Source organism: Hippocampus bargibanti, linkage group LG02 (assembly GCF_051943395.1).
Source record: "Hippocampus bargibanti isolate YZ-2025 linkage group LG02, ASM5194339v1, whole genome shotgun sequence".
NCBI classification, from domain to species: Eukaryota; Metazoa; Chordata; class Actinopteri; order Syngnathiformes; family Syngnathidae; genus Hippocampus; species Hippocampus bargibanti.
The window spans coordinates 568,592-583,948 of NC_142735.1; the positions used below are offsets into that span (position 1 = coordinate 568,592).

Below are 15,357 nucleotides of genomic sequence, written 5' to 3' on the forward strand. Positions count from 1 at the left end.
AAATGGCTTTAAATGACTTCTACTGAGCGTATTTTAATAAGATTTCACTGCATATAGCTATATTTTACGTTTTAAGACTCGCACTGAATATTCAGGAAGTCTTGTTTTTGAGTTGGTGACAAGTCCGTACGTGACGTCACTGACCGAAAAAAAGACACATTGTAGCAGTCAATGTATTTTGCTGTACTTGTTTGGTCTGAAAACCTTGTGTTGCACAAAAAAAACCACCAGAATAGGGCGACCAAGCTCCATGGAAGGAATTTATCAGCCTGTGGAAACAGGCTGATTCATTCCTCACAGGAGCTTGGACGCCATTTTCTGCCTCTTTTTGGGTGATCCATTTCCCCCCAATGTTGCCTCAAAATGGCACAGAATAAACCGATTGCAAACATGTATGCTTTCCTCTTCAGAACTATTTGAATCATATTCATAACTGGGTGAGTCACAAGAAAGCATCTTCTCCGAATCTGAACCATTGTTTTGATTCTCCAGCAATGCAAGACGTCTTGGCGTGACGTCACGAACTGGAGGCGGGACTTTCTGAAAATGCCCAATTCGCAGCTCAATTTTTTTTGCAGATTTTGGACACTCATTTTTGGACAAGTCATTTTTATTGGTGTTTTGCATTTGACTAACAATATCACACTGCGTGTTTTGGGTATTTTAGATGCTATAAAACGTTTTTCTGGTGTCAGGAAACAAAAAAAGTGATGTCGGTTGTCCTTTAAGTCATTTTTATTGGTGTTTTGCATTTGACTCAAAATATCAGCCTGCGTGTTTTGGGTATTTTACATGCTATCAAACATTTTTCTGATGTCAGTTAGGAAAAAAAAGGTGTCGGTTGTTGGGAAAAGCCCAAAGAAGCTAGTGTGGGAATAGGCGACTTTTGTTTTGAAACGTAATGCGGAAGTCCACTTGAAGTGTACTTGTTTAATGTTTGAACTTCCGCTCTCATGATAGCAAACATGGCGGCGCCCGCTAATCCAGCTGTCGTCGACCAAACGCAGACAACAGCCGCCTCGAGGAGTGAAAGAATCCCGTTTGACCCGTCAAAACCTCCCGTCATCGAAGGCTTTAGTCCTATACGGGTGGCGAAAAATGAAACCTTTAAAGAAAAGTTTTTGCGCAAAACCAAGGACAACCCGTTTGTCCCTATAGGTGAGTTACAAAAGCGCTACCATTTATGTCGGGATGTGACATTTTTCAATGATAATTCATCACACATTTCTAATACCATATTAAAGTGCATTTAAATAGCTTTCAAATTATGTATAGATTATTGTTCTATGACAAATAAGGAAATAACGGATTTATTTTCGATTTATGAGGGGATTTTCTGCCAGTAATTACACAGTTAAATAAAACCGTGAAAATCTGTCAACGAGTTCTTTATTACAGTTTAAACTATCATAACTTTCTTAAAAAGTTATTAATTGGAATGATTTAGTGATCATTTAATTGAATTTATATTAATTCACCTGTATTCTTCAGTATTTGACGTCTAAAGCGAAATAAAAGCTACAGATTAGCAAATTTCAACAATCGAATGCAGGCAGATTTTCGTCAGAAAATCAAAAATGGCTGTCACCGAATACTAGGAAAGAAATTTGCGAGCTCGAGAAATATATATGCTAATGCTTCTTTTTGCTTGAAACTTGGCAGTTATTGATAAAAATATATATTCTACCACTTGTATGAGTTATAAAAATACAACTGACGCACCTTTATAAACTAGTGTTAGCAAAAAGATTTTGTCCTGGACATCCCTTCTTTGACAAAGTTAATAAAATATATAATTGATTGAATTCTGCTCCTCTACGTTGCTCATTTTAGCAACTATTTGTTCGATAGACACGATCGTATAATTTAGCGTTTTTCATTTGATTTGTTATTTTTTTCAATCAATCAATGTTTACTGATCAATACATGAGGACAATAACCAGCATAGTCTAATATTAACAGTTAACAGAAAAATACATTTATAGAAAAAAATGCGTCTTTGTTGCTTCCATAAGGCTTACAAAAACAAATGCATGAATGATATTTGACTGTTGCATACTTTTTTTTTAAATCAGTACAGAAATATTAATTGCAGATTATAAAAAACTACATTTGCCTGACAAGACAGTCTTTTAACTCATTCACTGTCAGACGATGTGCAAAAATGTTTCCACTCCAGTGCCAGGGTTTTTGTCATTTTCACTTGAATTCCAGGACCAACAGAATATTGAGTTTTAGGACTACATAAACATTCAATGCAGCGTTAAGAAACCCTAGACTCTCCTCTTTCATCAGAAAAAAAAGAGTTAATTCCTAAATGTTATGGATCTGGAGTTATATGAGCTCGAAATGAGGGTGTTACTGTTTAGTTACAAATTCCTTGCCGAACGACATACAAAATTGATTCTGCGGCTGCATATACAGGTAACATCCGAGTTACGACTGGGTTCCGTTCTGAAAAAAAAAAAAAAAAAAACGGTCGTAAGTCAAACGGTCGTAAGTCAAATGGTCGTAAATCGAAATCCATTCAAAATGGCTGACGTGACGTTTACATAGTATACGATGTCAATCTGTTGTTTTTAAGCAACATTTTCTGTTGAATTCTATTATATACCAACATGTTTACAGTTCATTTCTAAATTTTATAAATAATAAACCAATATAGCCTTTAGTGTCATTTTTATCATTTTATATTACATATAATCAAATGTATTATTATTATTATTATTATCAATTTATATTACTGTATAACTGTATCTGTAATGTATACAAAACCGTTTACTGTACAGTTCATTTATAAATTTCAAACTTACCTTTTAGTGTCGTTTTTATCATTTTATATTTCATATTATTGATTTATATTGTATATTTAGATTCGATAGAAAGCTAGCTAGCTAATAGATACAGTAATAATAATATATTCATTTATAAGCAACTTTCAAAACTCTCACGGTCACTTTAGAGTCACAGGATAAATGTTTCTGTGGGTGAGTGGCGGCAGCCACACGCGCCAGCGTTCACTCAACCCAGAAGTAATTCAAATAGATAGAAAGCTAGCTAGCCAGCTAATAGATACAATAACAATAATAATAATACATTTTATTTATAAGCACCTTTCAAAACTCTCAAGGTCACTTTAAAATCACAGGAAACAGTCGCTAATAGATAGCTACCCAGACAGCTAGATAGCTAAACGATAGCCAGCTAGATAGCTAGTGAGCTAGCTGGACAGCTAATAAGTAATACATAGCTAATAGATAGCCATCTCGATAGCTAGCTAGACAGCTAATAAGTAATAGCTAATAGATAGCCATCTCGATAGCTAGCGAGCCAGCTAGACAGCTAATAGATAGCAAATACGTAACTAGGTAGCTAGCTAGCTTAATAGCTACAGTAATAATAACAATACACTTGTTTTTTTCTTCTCCCGTCGCTAAGGTTGCTTGGGCACGGCAGGAGCGTTGATGTACGGCCTCCGAGCGTTCCACCAGGGCAAAACCAGGAAGTCGCAATTGTTGATGCGGGGTCGCATCTTCGCCCAAGGCTTCACCGTCGCCGCGCTCGTCGTCGGAGTCGTTGCCGCCGCACTCAAACCTAAATAGTGAGCCAGAGGCTGTACCGCTACTGTACATTCTCCCATTTACATATTGTGTCACGCGCTATGTGAAGGAATGGAATCATGTAGGGCAAATCTATATTTACCGTATATACCGTATAAGGCCGGATAGCCTTATTTATTTTCACTTTTGGAATTAATGCTTATCAACACATTATTGGTGTGAAATTCAAATATTTTACAAGCAAAGACACATGACTACAAGTGATTATTTTTCTTTCTTTTTTTTAGAGAATAGATGGCTAATAGCTAGTGAATAGGTGGCTAATAGCAAGTGGATAGATAGCTAATAGCTAGCGAATCGATAACTAATAGCTAGCGAATAGATAGCTATTACCTAGCGAATAGATGGCTATTAGCTGGCGACTAGATGGTTATTAGCTAGCGAATAGATGGCTATTAGCTAGTGAATAGATGGCTAATAGCTAGCGAATAGATGATTAATAGCTAGCGAATAGATGGCTTATAGCTAGTGAATAGATGCTATTAGCTAGCGAATAGATGGCTAATAGCTAGCAAATAGAGAGCTCATAGCTCATACAAGTGATTATTTTTCTTTCTTTTTTTTATTGACTAATTCTCTTAACATTCACTTTCCTCTGTTTTCATAATATCCAAATAGAGGCAACGTGTGAAAGTTGACAGTTGATTATAGCTTATAAAATGTGGATGAAATGGAAAAAAAAAAAAAAAACTAACCCAACCAAGCCTTTCAAATTTGTTACTTTTGATACAATTATAATATTGCTTGGTTTTGGGATTATTTTTTTCATCATAGAAAAGGACATTTCAACCGTATTAGCTTACAACAAACATTTTCAGAGTTGGTGGTTCTACATTACTGAGAGGCATGTGTGGTTACAATCTGCGAATATCTGACTAGTGAATAATTCTAAAGCAAAAAAAAAATGTATTTAAAAAAGTAAAGTCCACTCCAAATGTTGGCAGAGGCATGCATAAAAATTGATTAAAGTACAATAATCTACCGTATTTTCAAGAATATAAAGCGCACCTAAAAGCCTTGATTTTTTTTTCCTAAAAAGCTTACCATGCTCCTTATAATGCGGTGCGCCCTATGTATGGAAAACCTATTAAAATATGTCATTCGTTAAAGGTGCGCCTTTATATTCCAGAAAATACGGTAATCATAATTTAAAAAGGGTAAGCAATGTTAACTTACTGTAACAATATTTTCTGCATTAATAAAACAAATATAATAATAATAATAATAATAATAGAATAATAGCTCATGATCCCACAAGGGTTCGAGTTTCAAGGTAAAGGCATCAAGAAAGGTCGTACAGTATACTAGTTGGAGTTTGGTGATAAAGAGTTGCAAGTGAAAAAGGCAAAAGTACGAGTTAGCTCGCTTCCCCCCCCCCCTTTAGCGGACCAGAGGGGTCTGTTTGAGCGAGATGAGCACCGAGCGCATCCTGGACACGTCCTTGGTTTGCTTATTGGTCTTGGGGTTGAAGTCGCACAGGTGGGCCACGCGTTCCCACGGCGACGCCGGGCCGTCGCCGTCGCTCTCGGCCAGGAAGGCCTCCTCTGATGTTCTGCGAGGGAAAGGGTTGATGTTAGCGCGGCCATTTGGGGACATATTTACTCACTAATAATAATAATACATTTCACTTATTAGCGCCTTTCAAAACTCTCAAAGTCACTTTACAGTCACAGGATAAGTTTTTTTCTGTGGGTGAGCAGAAGCAGCCACACGCGCGAGCGTTTACTCAACCCGGAAGTAACTAAAATAGCTAGCTAGTTAGAGAATAGATAGCTAATAGCTAGCGAATAGATAGCTAATAGGTAGCGAATAGATAGCCAATAGCTAGCGAATAGATAGATCATAGCTCGCGAATAGATAGATCATAGCTAGCGAATAGATAGCTCATAGATAGCGAATAGATAGCTAATAGCCAGCGAATCGATAGCTGATAGCTAGCGTATAGCTAGCGAATAGATGGCTAATAGCTGGCAAATAGATGGCTAATAGTGCCAGCAAATAGATAGCTAATAGCTAGCGAATCGATAGCTAATAGCTAGCGAATAGATGGCCAATAGCTAGCGAATAGATGGCCAATAGCTAGCAAATAGATGGCCAATAGCCAGCGAAGACATGGCTAATAGCTAGCGAATAGATGGCTAATAGCTAGCGAATAGCTAGCTAATAGTGCTAGCAAATAGATAGCTAATAGCTAGCAAATAGATAGCTAATAGCTAGCGAATCGATAACTAATAGCTAGTGAATCGATAGCTAATAGCGAGGGAATAGATGGCTAATAGCTAGCGAATAGATGGCTAATAGCTAGCGAATAGATGGCTAATAGCTAGCGAATAGATGGCTAATAGCTAGCGAATAGATGGCTAATAGCTAGTGAATAGATGGCTAATAGCTAGCGAATAGATGGCTAATAGTGCTAGCAAATAGATAGCTAATAGCTAGCAAATCGATAGCTATTTGCTTTTTTGTTCCTCACCCACTATGTAAAGCACCAAAACATATTAGCATTTCATTACATAATCTCATTTTATGTTAGCATGAGTAGCTTTGGAAGTTTGGGGAAAAACTGTCAATTTTTTGTTTTTGTGGTTTTTTTTTGGGGCAGGCTGCGTAAAATAACTTCCTTGCTAGCATCGGAGGTGAAAGCGACTAAAAGGCGCTAGCGAGTGAGAAGGCGACGAATAGTGAAAAGCAGACAAAGACTGATAAAACCTACACAAAGCCTATTAGATCAGAGTTGGGCTGTTTGAAGAAAGCCTTGTCGGCAATCCTTAGTAGACGGGCGAGTGAAGCAGGAAAAGACAAGGAGAAAGAAGAGTGTCAGTGCCACACGACAGGTACAAAAACATGTGAGACTCGACGACTACTAAGACAAAACTTATAACTCATCCAGTTATGAATATGATTCAAATAGTTCTGAAGAGGAAAGCATAAATGTTTGTAGTGTCCCAGAATATGCACAAGATGGCGCCTAAGTTCTGTTGGAAATGGGCTGATTTGTCTGCTGGGAATTTGTGTCAACTAGTATCAAACAGTAGTCTTGCAATTGATTAAAGAATTGATTCCGTGTCATTTTGAGGTCGCACCCAAAAGAGGCAGAAGATGGCGACAAAGCTCCGTGGCTGATTTTTTTTTTCCTTAGAATTTTTGTCAGCGAATATCACATAGATGCTCGGTGCAACGCACAACGATTCACCATCGTGTTATTTATGTGTTTTCCTTCTAATTTCACCATCAACACGATGTTTTCAGACCCAACAAAGTACCGCAAAATGCATTGACGTGATGAAAGGACTGCTACAATGTGTCCTTTCTCGGTCAGGGGCGGTCCTTTAGTTCCGTGACGTGACGACTCGTCACCAACTCAAAAATAAGACTTCCGGAATATTCAGCGAAAGTCTTAAAAGGTAAAATATCGCTATATGCGGTGGAATCTTTGTAAAATACGCTCAGTAGAAGTCATTTGAAGTGATTTTACAAATTATGGACACAACTTGCGTCGGTTGTCCTTTAAGTGATACATTAGTAAAACATAGTTTTCTTGATGAGAATACCACACCTCTTGAGTTCTAAGCACGAACAGCTGTAAGCAATAAAACATTGTCTTTTTCCATGAACTGATAAATTTGTAACCTGGCTAATGAGCTCTTCCTGGGAAGGAGTTTCAAGTCGGAAATTGCTTCGGTGATAAGGAGTTTCCCAAGTCCTAAATTCTAAATTCAGGCCAGATCTCCTAAAGATGACAGTTTAACAAGCCGTGTCTGTTGACCTCAGATTGACCCTAGGTTTCTCTGTACTTCAATTGTGTATTTGAGTCACACATGTTCACTAATCATATAACGGCGTGAAACTTTTAAATATGATAACACACGCGCTACCGTGTCAACGTTGGCCAGAGTCTGTTGGAAAATGTGAAAGGAGGACAGGCTAGCTTCACAAATGGCGGTGGGAAAACAAACAGGAAACACACTGACAAAATGCTACCATTATACAGGGGGAGCGGGGAATCATGCACACCTGAAATAGCAAAAAAAAAAAAAAAACAATTATGATGGATGACCTTTCAATCAAAAAAAGGACTTTTGATCATTATTATCAGGCCTCTCGAACTCACTTAAAATACTGCTGTGTAAATATGTCACAATTTTGAAAACAAAAGATAAAAAAAAAAAGTGTAAAATAAACACGAATGAAATAAGGCCGCTAGTCATATGTCTAATGACCGCATTTTCCTGTGTATAAGCTACCTAGGTGATTGTGTTAGCTACCTAGCTCAAGTAAAGCTAATGAGGTCAAAGTGCGACAATATGTTGTAACTGAGCTAGAAATACAGTGATACCTCAGCTTACGAACTTAATTGGTTCCCAGAAAGTGTTTGTAAGGCGAAAAAGTTTGTCTGCCAAACATTTATTTCCTGTAAGAAACCATTTAAAATGAGAATAATCCGTTCCTCGATCCCCATAAAACTAGTACATTTCTACTAAATAAGCCTCAAAACACACAAAATATACCTTATTTTATGTATCATAAATGTGCTATTGTATTTTAATTAAAGGAATAAATTGTACTATATAATAAAGTCGTTTTATTTACCTTTGTGATGGTCGTTGATGTCGTTGCGGTGCTTTCTCGGCGATATTACCCTCACACACACTGTCCCCTACTAGCTGCTTTTCGTTCATCTAAATCAAGATGATTTTCAAGCTCTTATATTGCCTGAGACTGTTTCTTAGATAACACAGAAACACCCTTAGCCACACGTAACAATGGTGGACTTAGCATACTGGTACTGGGACGCTAAGTAATAATAATAATAATAATAATAATAATAATACATTTCAGTCACACAAACGCACACCTCGTTCGTGTTTTTCGATGATCTCCTTTTTCTGCTCGACCTTAATTTTCTTTTGTGTCCTCTTCGGCTTAACACGAGCCTGCAGTGGAGTCTTTTTCGGTCCCCCCAAAAAAACAAAAGTATTCCACTCGATAACAAACCATGTCTGCACTGAGTTTACGCAAAGAAGGTCGGTGTCGGAAAATTAGTCCGCCAGCCATTGTGGCGCTCCGCGTGCTTCCTGAAAACTAGTTCATATACCAAGATTATATTCTCGGAAATTTAATGTTCGTACGGTGAAAAGTTCGTAAACTGAGGTATCCCTGTAAAATATCTGAAAGGTGCTCACATCCAGACTGTCCGGATGCTAACAAGTGAACATGTCCGTCACTACCAACCTGTTATTAGCCTTGTTCTTCTCCATGTGCTCACTCTGATGCACATGCCAATCTTCCAGCTCCTTCTTGGCCTTCTCTCGCCACTGCGCCTCCGTCGCTTTGGATGCCGAATCTTTCAAAACAAAATGACTTGATACGTAAAATTTCGATTAGCGGGTAGCTAAGGTGCGGCTTACTCACTCACTCACCTAAAGCCTCCAGGCGTTCTTTCTGTTCCTCCCTCCATTTGCGGAGACTTTCTGGCTCTTGTCTCTGAACATCCACCTGTGCGATCGCTGCGTAGTTATCCGTGGGGCCGTTGGACTCCTTATTTTAGTAGAGAGGAACATTTCTGTTATTAAAGCGGTTGCACTGCAACATTTTGCTCTATGCGGGCAAAAAATTGCTATTTAGCGTCACTTCTGTTTAGCAATGCAATATACAATTACACCTCATTCATTTATCTTATCCTGCAATCCTACTGGACCCTCCGCATCCTGCCCACCACCTTTTCCAGCGACTCCCCCTCAGGCAAGACTGTAGGAGCAAACTAGAGGACCGGGAGAAAACCCACGCAGGCCTGGGGTTAACATGCAAACTCCACACGGGGAGGCCGGACCGGGATTTGAACTCACGACCTCTGACTGACTTTTTTCATCATTTTGAATTAGTGTCCAAAATCTGCAAAAAAATGAGCTGCGAATTGGGCATTTTCAGAAGGACCCGCCCCCAATTCGTGACGTCACGGCAAGACGTCTTGCATTGCTGGAGAATCAAAACAAGGGCTTCAGATTTGGAGAATATGCTTTCTTGTTACACATCCGGTTATGAATATGATTCAAATAGTTCTGAAGAGGAAAGCATACATGTTTGCAATCGATTAAAGAATTTATTCCATGCCATTTTGAGGCAACATTGGGGGGAAAATCGATCACCAGAAAAGAGCCACAAAATAGCGACCTCCTGTGGCCACCTCCGTTTCCACAGGCTGATAAATTCCTTATATGGAGCTTGGACGCCCTCTTCTGGCAGCTTTTGGGTGCAACACGGTTTTCAGACCAAACGTGTACAGCAAAATACATTGACGTGATGGAAGGATTGCAACAATGTGTTTTTTTTTTCATTTAGGGGCGTTCCTTTAGTGACGTCACATATGGACTCGTCACCAACTCAAAAACAAGACTTCCTGAATATTCAGAGCGAGTCTTAGAAGGTAAAATATAGCTATATGCGGTGGAATCTTTGTAAAATACGTTTAGTAGAAGTCATTTGAAGCGATTTTACAAATTATGGACATAACTTGTCCGGAGGCGTCAGTTGTCCTTGAATAAGGGGAATTGCAATCATTAATAAGGGGAGCAAAAGTAATACTCGATCATATGTGTATATATATTTTTTTTTAATCGCTGTGTACGGTCGATTATAAAAGCATAATGTGCGCATGCGCTGTAAACTGCATTTCCGCTTGTGTTAGCTTTTTTATCATTTCAAATAATGTACGGCGTACTACAACTTTTATACGGGAATTGTAATCATTTATAAGCGCAGCTATTAGCCAAGGTGGACACGTATGTGAAAATCATCTATCTGTCAAACTCGAAAAGCTCTATCATACCAACACCTCTATCTCTTGAATAATATCTGACCAAGGATATAAAGCTAGAGAAGCTTTTTGGACAAAAAAAAGACAACAATGTCCAGTTGCTTCGATTCCTAATCACATCACCCCACCCCTTATTTTTGTTTTGACCCACCTGAAACAGATCCCCGTTCACTGTGGCAGGCTCCTCTCCAAAAGGATCTAACATCATGACAAGAAAACAAGAATCAAATAAGAAATTTAATATGAACATACACCTTTTGTGTGGCGTGTTTTGGTGTCCTTGTTACTCTTTTCAGCCATGCAAACAAAAAAATGCTGCAGCACCTGTTCGGCCTGCTGAAGCGACACAACTTCCGGGTCGATGAGTAAACGTTAAGACACCAATCTTAACTCATATCGATGAAGTTCCTTCGATGGTGTACGATCAAAAAAAATAATCATTAAACGTGTGATTTAAATATGTAAATGAAATTACTGTTGTATAGTACAATTAAACTAGCGTTGATGCTATTACGCTAACCGGCTAAATGTTTAAAAAATGGCTACTAAATTGTCGTTCGGAAGTGTCACCGTTACAGTATCAAAGATGGATGGCTGGCTGGTATTGTTTTACCATTAGGTTAAACGTTAAATAATCCAGATAAAACTGAAGCTTTTTACGTCTACTCGGTGAATCTGTTAGCTTTCGTAGCTGTTGTTTGAACGGTCGGAAACTTGCCGTAGTTGCTCGTCGGTAGCACCGCTGGGGTCTCTTGGCTTTCCGCTTTATCCAGCACCCCGAAGCCTTCGTCGTCGTTCTCTATACCCGCAATCTCACTCTCTTGCTGGGCTAAGAACGCGGCGGCCGGGTCCTCTTCTGTCGGGTGTGCTCCGTTGTCAGCCATCTTTGTTTAAAGTGTTGCCTTGAAGTTTAACTCGGCTAAATGTGTGTTGATCAAGGCAAACACAACCTTGTTTAAATCACCAGTGTCCCAACAACAGAGTCAATGATGAATATTAAACTTGAAAAAGCAAAGAGGGTGATGGATGAAGCTTAAAAAAACGTCAACATGCCTCGGATAAAAACACTCGTCGACTTAAAGCCCTCACTGATGATTCATGGTTTCTCCAATTGATTCAAACGTTGACGGTGGAAACGAATAGTCACTACAAGCTACGATATCTTGATTTTTAATGCCATCTGCTGGTCTTCATGACTGCTGCATTCGACATTTCCACACTCCTATCAGCTTTTGCTTTAGAGGACAACCGACACCATTTTTTTGTTTCCTAACTGGCATCAGAAAAACGTTTTATAGCATCTAAAATACCAAAAACACGTAGTATGATATTTTTAGTCAAATGCAAAACACCAATGAAAATGATGAAAGTGTCTAAAAGCTACTTCAATTTAAAACCGGAAGTGACCAGTTTCAGAAGGTCCCGCTCCCTTGTTCGTGGTGCCATGACGTCTTGCATTGCTGGAGAATCAAAACAATGGTTTCAGATTCGGAGAATATGCTTTCTTGTTACACATCCAGTTATGAATATGATTGAAATAGTTCTGAAGAGGAAAGCATACATGTTTGCAATCGATCAAAGAATTTATTCCGTGCCATTTTGAGGCAATGGGGGGGGGGGGGGGGGGGGGGGGGGGGAATGTAGCACCAAAAAAGAGGCAGTAAAAAGCGGAAGTTAATCAGCCTGTTTCCACAGGCTGATTAATTCCTTACACAGAGCTTTGTCGCCCTCTTCTGCCTCTTTTTGGTGCAACACGAAGTTTTCAGACCAAATAAGTACAGCAAAATGCATTGGCGTGATGGAAGGACTGCTACAATGTGTCCTTTTTCGGTCAGGGGCGTTCCTTCAGTGACGTAACGTGAGGACTCGTCACGAACTTAAAAATAAGACTTCCGGAATATTCAGCGCAAGTCTTAAAACGTAAAATATAGCTATATACGGTGGAATCTTTGTAAAATACACTCAGTATCCTTTAAACCAGTGTCCTTTAAACTTGACGTTTCTTGCATACATGTTAAATCTCACAATTTGGTCAGTATTGTTATCAAAATCATCTGGCATAATCTCTCATTAAATGACAGAAACCAGGTACAGTGTGTCGTTTTTTTCTACTCTATATTTACTGTCTCAAGATTATGTAAAGGACAACCGACACCCCGGACAAGTGGTGTCCATAATTTGTCCTCACGTCACGTCACTGAAGGAACGCCCCTGACCGAGAAAGGACACATTGTATTACGTCAATGTATTTTGCGGTACTTTGTTTGGTCTGAAAACTTCGTGTTGATGGCGAAATTAGAAGGAAAACACATAAATAACGTTGTGTGTTGCGCCGAGCATCTATTTGCTGACAAACATTCTAAGTTAACAAATCAGCCGATTTTCACGGAACTTTGTCGCCATCTTCTGCCTCTTTTTGGTGCTACATTTCCCCCCCGCCCCCCCACCCAGATACCTCAAATGACCCGGAATAGTAATTTTTGGACACTTTAAGTAATTTTTATTTGTGTTTTTCATTTGACTAAAAATATCCGCCTGTGTGTTTTGGGTATTTTGGATGCTATAAAACGTTTTTCTGATGCTAGTTAGGAAACAAAAATATAGTGTCGGTTATTCTTTAAAGTGAAAACCCAATTTACGCTAAATCAAATTTGTCCGTGTTGTGGTTTCACCACAACCGACCACAGGCCTTTTCCTGGTGTTACACCCGGAACCGTCCGTGGGTCCCACCCGGAACTTTCTCCTCCGGCAAGCGTTCCATGTGACCGCTGACGTTTCTCTTCCCTGTTCAGAGTAGACGCCTCGTCGACTCGCCAGCCAATGAGACAACCACGGCGGCTTCCTTCTCTTCCAAGCCGAGAGGAAGTCTGACACTCGGGCAACTTTTCGCGGTGTTATCCGGTCGTCTGTTGGTCGTCAGCATACAGAGGAAGTCGAGGTAAGGCAATCAAAACAAACTTGCAGTCCATTTTTCTTTTCAACCGTGTTACTTAAACCGAGTTTCGCTACAAAAGTTAAGCGTGTAGTTACTTTTGGAAAGCGAACACCTAGTTTACGATGTCACAATTGTGTGTGTGTGTTGGAGAACTATTTTACAGTACTTTATCAAAATATATTGTTGTCAATGTCTCTAAAAAAACTTCACGTCCTGCCTTCCATTGAAAGTAACTTTTGGCGAATATTCATCTGGAAAGGAACTCGTAAACTCAAAAAATGTCGCAATTTGATTGTCGTCCCCTCCTGGTAGAAGTCAGAATTTGTGTAGTTGTGGAAGTTTTTTTTTGTGGGGGGGATATATGTGCCGCCTTCAATGACTTAACATTTTGGCAGTTATTCACTCGAATATTAAATACTATTACAGTGATACCTTGTCTTATGAACTTAATTGGTTCACAGGCAGAGTGTGTAATGAGAAAAGTGTGTATCCCAAAAATTAATTTCCCATAAGAAACCATTAAAATGAGAATAATCCGTTCCCACGTCCCCATAAAACCTAATTTTCTACTTTCTAATTTTCCTTAAAACTACACAAAATATACCTTATTTTAATATACCTTTATGTCTAATAAATGTGATATGGTATTATAATTAAATAAACTGTACTGTATAATAGAGTCATTTTATTTACCTTTGTGATGATCATTGATGAGTTGATGGAATGGAGTGGCCGGTTTCATCAGCATTAAACACTTGATGAGGAACGTAAGTTGCAGCCACTGATATAAGCAATTTGTGACATTATATGAATATATTATGTAATAAAAGATTATGCTGGTAGGCAAAGACCTAAAATGTTGACAAATGACAAATTGTCTATTGTATTTAGTGAAGACTCACTAAATCGATTTAGTGAAGCCTCACTAAATCGCCATAGTGGGATGAGGTTCAATTTGGATCGTTCATACAACCGACTTCTTAGGCAACATAGGCTTAGTTATGCTCATGAGGTGATACCAGATCAAATGGGGCAATCAGGACAGTTGTAGACCCCATACTCAGGCAGGACAATAGAGGTAATCAGTCAGGACAATTTAAGTAATCAGTGTAGCCACAGGGAGTAGTCCTCTGCTCCCCCTAACCTGAGAGCAGGGACCAATCATAGCAGAGCCTGGCACCGCCACGTCTGGACAGTCGGGATATATATAATAATAATAATAATAATAATAATAATACATTTCATTTATAAGCGCCTTTCAAAACTCTCAAGGACACTTTACAGTCACAAGATATTTTTTTCTGTGGGTGAGCAGCGGCATATAGGGCCAAAACTACCAGCAACATATTTTAGTTAGCTGATGAAGCCTCTTGGATAAGAAGCGAAACGTCCGACACCTTCAAAGAAGTACAGATGACAGCTGAAGAAACCTTTTCATCGATGGACCACTCCTGTACAACTGAGAGTTTACACAGACGTCCATCTCTTGCTTTAAAGGCTGGATGTCTTGTCATAATTACTTGTTTTGGTTGCTTCTGTTGTCCTGAAGGAATGTCATGTTCCCTTGCCCTCTCTTCACTTGAGTTGATGACGATGCCCTAAGTGACGTCACATTTGGAACGTCCTGAAAAAGCGACACACAATGCATTTTGGGTATTTTTTTTCACCTGAAAACACCGCGTTGATCGCGAAATTAGAAGGAAAACTACATAAATAACACGATGGTGAATTGTTGTGTGTCGCAGCCAATTGCAGTACCACGCATAAAGAACGTGGACGTTTACACAGATTTCCAGCATACAAATCAGTCAATTTAAAATGCAGCCTGAGCGTCGTTTTGTGCATTTTCTGGGCGCTACATTGGAGTCCTGACAGCTCGAATTGATACGGAAGGACTTCTTTAATCGATTGCAAACATTTATGCTTTCCACTTCAGAACTATGTGAATCATATTCACAACTGGATGAGTAACAAGAAAGATTTTCTCT

The 15,357-nt window shown here is 39.1% G+C and overlaps 3 protein-coding genes across 7 annotated transcripts in view; 2 read left to right on the top strand and 1 right to left on the bottom strand.

Moving 5' to 3' along the window:
• The first annotated feature begins 938 nt into the window (after window positions 1-938).
• On the top strand, window positions 939-13,249 carry higd2a (HIG1 hypoxia inducible domain family, member 2A). Of its 3 annotated transcripts, none has more exons than XM_089019658.1 (3): window positions 939-1,158; window positions 3,439-3,601; window positions 13,227-13,249. In XM_089019658.1, coding segments are annotated over exons 1-3 (369 nt in total). In that variant the 5' UTR covers window positions 939-953; the 3' UTR covers window positions 13,228-13,249. The 3 variants fall into 3 exon arrangements, with proteins under 3 accessions (XP_088875784.1, XP_088875783.1, XP_088875774.1); XM_089019657.1 differs by lacking the exon at window positions 13,227-13,249 and adding an exon at window positions 9,960-10,576; XM_089019648.1 differs by lacking the exon at window positions 13,227-13,249 and having other exon boundaries at window positions 3,439-3,824.
• cltb (clathrin, light chain B) lies at window positions 4,935-11,528 on the bottom strand. Of its 2 annotated transcripts, XM_089019629.1 has the most exons (6): window positions 11,153-11,528; window positions 10,586-10,632; window positions 9,041-9,158; window positions 8,853-8,964; window positions 6,334-6,387; window positions 4,935-5,172 (listed from the first exon to the last, which is right to left on the bottom strand). In XM_089019629.1, exons 1-6 carry the CDS (start codon window positions 11,316-11,318, stop codon window positions 5,001-5,003), a joined length of 669 nt encoding a protein of 222 aa, XP_088875755.1. In that variant the 5' UTR covers window positions 11,319-11,528; the 3' UTR covers window positions 4,935-5,000. The 2 variants fall into 2 exon arrangements, with proteins under 2 accessions (XP_088875755.1, XP_088875763.1); XM_089019637.1 differs by lacking the exon at window positions 6,334-6,387 and having other exon boundaries at window positions 11,153-11,521.
• pdlim7 (PDZ and LIM domain 7) overlaps window positions 13,234-15,357 on the top strand; it is a 42,564-nt gene continuing 40,440 nt past the window's right edge. Inside the window, exon 1 of one of the 2 annotated variants that reach the window (XM_089019599.1) lies at window positions 13,234-13,372. The gene's annotated coding sequence lies outside the window, so the exon portion shown is untranslated. The remainder of the gene's footprint in view (window positions 13,373-15,357) is intronic. The other variant, XM_089019615.1, reaches the window with a different exon arrangement.

What these genes read in the sequence shown, in the direction of transcription:
- cltb (XM_089019629.1), bottom strand. Translation starts at nt 11,318, where the DNA reads ATGGCTGACAACGGAGCACACCCGACAGAAGAGGACCCGGCCGCCGCG. An exon ending in TGAACGGGGATCTGTTTCAG is followed by an intron (nt 9,159 to 10,585) that starts GTGGGTCAAAAC and finishes TACTAAAATAAG; the next exon opens with GAGTCCAACGGCCCCACGGA. An exon ending in AGAACGCCTGGAGGCTTTAG is followed by an intron (nt 8,965 to 9,040) that starts GTGAGTGAGTGA and finishes TTGTTTTGAAAG; the next exon opens with ATTCGGCATCCAAAGCGACG.
- higd2a (XM_089019658.1), top strand. Translation starts at nt 954, where the DNA reads ATGATAGCAAACATGGCGGCGCCCGCTAATCCAGCTGTCGTCGACCAA. An exon ending in CAACCCGTTTGTCCCTATAG is followed by an intron (nt 1,159 to 3,438) that starts GTGAGTTACAAA and finishes CCCGTCGCTAAG; the next exon opens with GTTGCTTGGGCACGGCAGGA.